The sequence below is a fragment of the Grammomys surdaster genome, unplaced genomic scaffold (genome assembly GCF_004785775.1).
Source record: "Grammomys surdaster isolate TR1022 unplaced genomic scaffold, NIH_TR_1.0 100, whole genome shotgun sequence".
NCBI lineage: Eukaryota > Metazoa > Chordata > Mammalia > Rodentia > Muridae > Grammomys > Grammomys surdaster.
The window spans coordinates 3974791-3981517 of NW_021604579.1; the positions used below are offsets into that span (position 1 = coordinate 3974791).

Here is a 6727-nt window from a genome sequence, read left to right on the forward strand (position 1 = left end):
GTGCCACCACTGCCCGGCTATGTAAACACCTTTGTTTTTTTTTTTTTTAATTTATTTTATGTATATGAGTACACTGCTGCTGTCTTTAGATACACCAAAAGAGGGCACTGGATTTCATTACAGATGGTTGTGAGCCACCATGTGGTTGCTGGGAATTGAACTCAGGACCTCTGGAAGAACAATCAGTGCTCTTAATCACTGAGACATCTCTCCAGCGCCTACATTTTTTAGATTTGTTTTTTGTTTTACTGAGGATTGAACCAAGGGCTTTGGAAACATGGACAACATATACTACTCTCTTTCACCATTCTAAATTTTGAGACAGGGTTTTACTATGTTGCCTAGGCGGATCTCAAGCTTGGCACTACAGATAGGCCTGGAATTTGCTATCCTCCTGTCTCAGGCTCCCTAGTATCTCTGATTGTTTGCCTGGAGCTCAGCCTCCGAAGTGCTAGGATTACAGCTGTGAGCCACTGGATCACCTTGAAGTCACAGAGGTCCATCTGTCTCTGCCTCCGGAGTGCTGGGATTAAAGGTGTGTGTGTCACCATGTCCAGCCCAAGTTACAGAGAGTTGAAACTCCATGTGGGTGCTGGGAACAGAACCCAGGTCCTCCAGAAGAGCAGCAAATGCTCTTAACCACTAAGTCTTCCCTCAAGCCCTTGTTTATTATTTATAACTTTTGATGACAATCAGCAATTATCTTCATCAGAATATATTCACTAGAATACAGAACATACTTAGGAGCACAGTTTCTGTGACAGGAAGTCTATGTGTGTTTAATTTTAGTAGACAGAAACAAGCAGTGTTTCTAAGTGGTTATAATTATTTAACTCCCACCGGCAAAGAGTTAGATTTCTGTTGCTCCACATCCTCACCAACATTTTAATATTGTCTGTCATTTTTCTTTTAGGCCATACTTGGAGGAGGGCAGGAGATAGCAACTACAAATGCTGAAGTCAAGAGTAAACAGACTGGTAGTCGTTACAGCAGTTGAAATGACAGCAGTTGTAAAGACTGGTAGTCGTTACAGCAGTTGAAATGACACTTATACTCCCTTGTGAAAACAAGAGCCTCAGGTCACTCCTAAATATTGACAACCTAAGCACATAGACATGTGGGGTGTGTGTGTGTGTTTTAGGGTTATTATTGCTTCCATGAAACACCATGATCAAAAGCAAGTTGGGGAGGAAAGGGTTTATTCAGCTTACACTTCCAGATTGTTGTTTATCACCAAAGGAAGTCAGGACAGGAACTCAGGAACTCAAACGGGGCAAGATCCTGGAGGCAGGAGCTGATGCAGAAACTATGAAGAGGTGCAGTTTACAGGATTGCTTCTCCTGGCTTGCTCAGCCTGCTTTCTTATAGAACCCAGGACTACTAGCTAAGGATGACACCACCCACAATGGCCATCCCTACTGATCACTAATTGAGACATGCCTTACAGCTGGATCTTAAAGGCATTTTCTCAATTAAGGTTTCCATCTTTCAGATAGCTCTAGTTTGTGTGTTGAGAGTACAGTGTGTGTTTGTGTGTGTGTGTTGTACATTACACTGGCCAAAAAAGGAGTAAAGATTCACAACTCATTTTAGGAGAGTCCTAATTAAATAAAGAACTTAAGAGCCTGATCTGGTGTCACATTCCTTGAGAGGCAGGGGGATCGATATGAGTTAAGAGACTACCCTGGGTGGTGGGGAAAGAAGAGGGATAGGAAGGAGGAGACAAAGAGGGGGAGACAGATAGGTAGGCAGATAGGTAGATAGGTAGGTAGATAGATAGATAGATAGATAGATAGATAGATAGATAGATAGATAGATAGAGACAGATGTACTATCTTACTTTCTTGGCATCTGGAGAAGCTAGCTCGGCTCTGAAAGTTTAGTACAATGGCAATGCCTGGTATACAAAGGCACTTAATGAGCAGAGGCAATTACTATCATTAATCCAGTTAATTAAGAAAAGAATGTCCCAGGCACTGTGCTATTGTTTTACATGGGTTATTGGTATTTCACTTAAGCAGGCGCTGTTACAATTTTCATTTTGTAAACGAAGAAAGTGTTTTGAAATAGGTTTTGAGAAATTAAGTGACTTTCCAATGTCACAGAGCTCTCTTTGGGCTTTCTTTTCATTGCCCGGGACACAACGGAGCGAAATAGAAGGCAAATGTTAAAAACAAGACCCGCACCGCCTCGCCTGGTTTCGTGAGAGCACAGCAAGTGAGCGACTCAGCCTGCCTAGTAGCTTGCACACTAGGTTGCTAGCCGGCTCCTATTTGTCCAAGCACCGACCGGAAGTGTTTCTGAGGGTTGCATTTCTACGACGCACAGACGGAAGTTTCTATCCGTGGTTCTTTTGAGAGATAATCTGAGGAAGGGGCTACAGCTAGAGTACTCAGGTGTGGATCCCTGGGGATGGTGAGGCCGGGAGGACGGTGTGGCCATAAGGGACACCGGCGCGGGGAGGCGGAGAACAAGGCAGAACCCAGACCTAGTGTGGACCGTTCTCCTGGCGACTGGCCTCTTCACCCTGCCCCCACTTGGAGCTGGAGTGGCAGGGACACCGCCCCCTTGACAGTAGCAGAGTCTTTTTGTAGGTACTGACCCTTCACCTCGGGGTGCTACCTCATCCCTCAGGCGTGATGGCTACCGGCGCAGATGTACGAGACATTCTAGAACTCGGGGGCCCAGAGGTAGATGCCACTTCTGGGACCATCAGCAAAAAGGACATTATCAACCCGGACAAGGTAGCATTTGAGGGTGTTGAAGTGGGGGTGAAGGTGTTGGCGAAGGAATGGGAAGGGGTGTTACCAGAAGAGAGATAGTGGAAGTGATAATAAAAGGAAAACTACAATGGAACAAAAAGTATGCCACCCTTAATGTGATGGGAGAGAGGACACTGGAAGGTGGTGGGGACCAAGAGAGCGGGAAACCTCCAAGGGACGAGAGCCCCGAGGGAACGTGACACTTGTAAGTTGTTGGGAAGAGAGGACAAAACATTGTGACAGTCTTGAGGTGAGGGTTCTTCCCTGATAGCTCAGATGAGAATGGGGAGAGGAATGACCTGTGCAGCTGGGGTAGAGACGCTCTCATGAGTGGGTTCCTGTGACTTTAGTTCAGCATTCGTTTGTTCAGATTGTGCTGGGTAAAACCTTAGGTAAGGGTGGATCTAGGCCACCATTTTTCCCCTGTGGTTTTCTTTGCAGAAAAAGTCCAAGAAGTCCTCGGAGACACTGACCTTCAAGAGGCCTGAGGGCATGCATCGGGAGGTCTATGCTTTGCTTTACTCTGACAAAAAGCAAGTACTGGAATCCCAAAGTCTCCATGGTTACCCTAGCTCACTGAGCATATGCCTACTTCCTTGTTATCTCTTCTACTTTCCCCAGCCCATATCCCCAACCAGGGCTCCTCCTGCAGGTCAGCTCAGTGTCTTGCTCCAGGACATGACTTCCTTATTCAGGGGTAGACTGAGCTTCTTGGCTTTAGTGTTTCTTCACATACCTGCTTCTTACCTTTCACCTCCACTGCCAGGGATGCACCCCCACTACTGCCCAGTGACACTGGTCAGGGGTATCGCACAGTGAAGGCTAAATTGGGGTCCAAGAAGGTTCGACCTTGGAAGTGGATGCCTTTTACCAACCCAGCTCGAAAGGATGGTGCTATGTTTTTCCACTGGCGACGAGCAGCAGAGGAGGGCAAGGACTACCCTTTTGCCAGGTTCAATAAGGTGAGCTGCTGACAGACCAAATCTGAGCCACTTGCTGAGTTTTCCAATCTCCCAGGATTGGCTCCAGATGTGCTCAGTCCCAGCCACGGTTACCCACTCAGTTCTAGGTCAAGTGCTGTCCATGGGTTTCTTCTGCCTGTTGCATTCTGTCTGTCCCTGGATCTCCTGTGGGTTTTAGTGGCTTCCCTTGGCCCTTCAGTTGTTGCTGCTCCTCAGAGCTGCGTCCTAGGTGCTTCTGGCTTCTCCATGCTTCTTCACTGTTCTCACTTAGCTCTGTGGCTTCAGTTACTCTTCAGCAGCTAATGACCTCACCCCAGAAGATGAACTAATATCCCTTTCTGAGTGTCCCATGGGTAGCTCACATCAGAACTCGTAACCCTTCCTCTGTCCTGCTCAGGGAGGGAGCATTTCTACACTGCTGCCTGTATTACACACTTGGGACTCATCTTTGACTTGGCCATTTTTCTTAGCCCTGAACAACAAGACAAAGAAGAAGGGGAATGGGACGGAATGCACGTAAAGAAATCAATTGAATTCTGGCAGAGGCGTGCTGCCAATATGCTGGAACTAGAATTTGAATGACAGGAAATGAGAAGAAAACTGCATTTGCTGGTGGTGTAGGAGAGGCCTGCGTTTTACTCGTTTATTTCGTATGTGCCAGCATTTGTATGGCACATGCCAGCAGACCTGAGGACAACTGTGAGATGGGCCCTAGGGATCAAACTTAGGTTGTCTGGTCTTCTGAGCTACCTTGTCAACCCCAAGAGTGGTCAGGAAGGACCTCTCTGCGAAGGTAGTATCTGAAGTAGACCTTGTGATCTGTTCTGCTAATTCTATTACCAATCAAACCTCTGCCTGTGCCCTTCATCCTTTATGGCTAAGCACCCTAAACCAAGACCAATTATTTTTTTGGTCTAGATTATAGGACCTTATCGAAAGGACCTTATCTGTGGAACCTTTTCCAGTCTCATCCAGCAATTGAGAGGAAGAGCTAGAGCAGGCTAGGATTGGATAGCCTGTGGCTAAGGTACTGTACAGTGTGGCTCAGAACAGTCTAGAATTAGAGCTTAAAACACCAGAGGCTCAAACTTAGATTTTTCTCAGTCTGATGTGTCTTGTGCCTGGACTGTCTCTCTTGGATGGCTTACAGGCTTTCTCAGACTGAGCATAGCCCAGTGTGGCTCTGTCACACCCATTCCAAACCAGAGTTTTCTCCATCCCAACATCATTCTTAGACTCTTGGGGCCAATTGACAGAGAAGCTGGAGACGACAGACTCATAGAGCTCAATGGAAAGGTATTTGAGGGAGGGGAGGGTGGGGGAGACAAACATGTTTTCTGTCTTTAAAAGAACACTCAGTTTGTATTTAGTGCTGCTCCAGTGTGTTGAAGCCTAGACATTGAGAACGAAGTAAGTCAGACAAAGTGTCTATTCTTAAAACAGCATGTTATTGAGAGACAGTCACAGTCTGCTAGGAGATAAACTACTCAGAAGTCTAGGAAGTTATGGGAGTTTTCTCGATGATGGTACTAGGTACAGTGATTTTTTTTCTCCTTCATGCACATAGAATATGGTGAGGAAAAATATAAAAAGAATGTAAGGGCCAGAGGCTCCTGCAGACAGGCCTAGGGCAAGGTTGATCCCTGGGACCCACATGGTGGAAGAAGAGAACAGACTCAGAAATGTTGTCCTTTGACCTCCAAATATACCCGTCCCTACACAGCTGAAACCAAGCTGCAATTTAAAGTGAAACTTAAAAGGTTCATGTGTATTGGATGCACTGGGCATTCCTGTATCTATAAAGCCTAAAGCTCTGTGTAGGGTGATGTAGGGGGAGAGGTGTGGCTCTGTTGATCAACAGTGACTATGCCAGGTGGTCCCTGGCAAGCAAGCTTAAAAATTTGTAGCCCCACAGATTTTAAAGTAGACTCATGTCAGGACTGGAAGAGTTCTGGCAAGGTCTGGGTGACTACAAGGTAGAGAATGAAATCAGATTCAGTGAATTCATGTTCTTCCTCTCCAGCTGCTCCTCTGAGGGTTCTTACTCTTTGGGACTCTCCCTCTGCTCTTGCTCAGATCAGAACTCCAGGAGTCAGTGATGGTGGCATCCTCCTTGGCCCTTCGTCCCCAATTCTGGGATTTCCTGTTACTTCAGCCTCGAAGCCTGTGCCTTCTCTGCTGCTTTAGTTCGGGCATATGGCTTCTCACTTCCACCACTACTGAAGGTCGCTGCTTAGTGTCCTACTCTTCTTTCATGCCAACAGCTCTGCTGCCAGGTGGTCTTAGATATAAGAAACAGGACAGTAAAATGGTTTTATTTTATGTGTATGAGTGTTTGCCTGTATGTGTCTGTGGACCACATGGATACAGTGCCTACGCAGGCCAAAGAGGAAGTTGGATCCACTGGAACTAGAATTATAAATGGTTGTGGGCTGCCATGTGGGTGCTGGGGTGGAACCCAATCTCTTTAAAACTAGCCTTGTTGGGTCTTGTCACACCCAGGTGAATTCTAATCTCCAGAAGGAGGTGCACTCCCTGCAGCAGCTGATTCTACTGCCGAAGCAGACTCTCTTCTCAGCTCGCTCTGTTTCCCAGCCTGCTTCCAGAAGCCAGGCTCACACACCTTAGGATATTTCCATCTCATGTCCTTGTGTTGTACCCCCTGTTCTCCCTCACTACTTCAGTTCTATTTAGCCTTAAGGTTTAGTTAGCCTAGTATGGTGGTATACACTTGTAATCCCAGTATTTGGAAGGTGTGACAGGAAGATCAGGAATTTAGGGTTATCTTCAGATACATCCTGTCAGGGCCAGCCTAGGCTACAAAACCAAAAGCAGCACAGGGCTAGAGAGATAACTCAGTAATTAAGAGTGCTTATTGCTCTTCCAAACTGAAGTCTGGTTCCCAGGAATCAGATTGGGTAGCTCTTCTGGTCTCCATAGTCACATCCCCCTCAAAACACACACACACACACACACACACACACACACACACACACACACACA

General features: G+C 46.5%; 1 protein-coding gene across 4 annotated transcripts in view; it reads left to right on the plus strand.

Annotated features, from left to right (window-relative positions):
* The first annotated feature begins 2309 nt into the window (after positions 1-2309).
* Positions 2310-6727, plus strand: part of Dmap1 (DNA methyltransferase 1 associated protein 1) — a 15130-nt gene continuing 10712 nt past the window's right edge. For 3 of the 4 annotated variants that reach the window (XM_028785201.1, XM_028785194.1, XM_028785213.1), the window contains exons 1-4: positions 2310-2396; positions 2595-2744; positions 3204-3295; positions 3529-3724. In XM_028785201.1, the coding sequence (XP_028641034.1) occupies positions 2640-2744; positions 3204-3295; positions 3529-3724 (393 nt within the window). In that variant the 5' untranslated portion in view covers positions 2310-2396; positions 2595-2639. The remainder of the gene's footprint in view (positions 2397-2594; positions 2745-3203; positions 3296-3528; positions 3725-6727) is intronic. The other variant, XM_028785207.1, reaches the window with a different exon arrangement.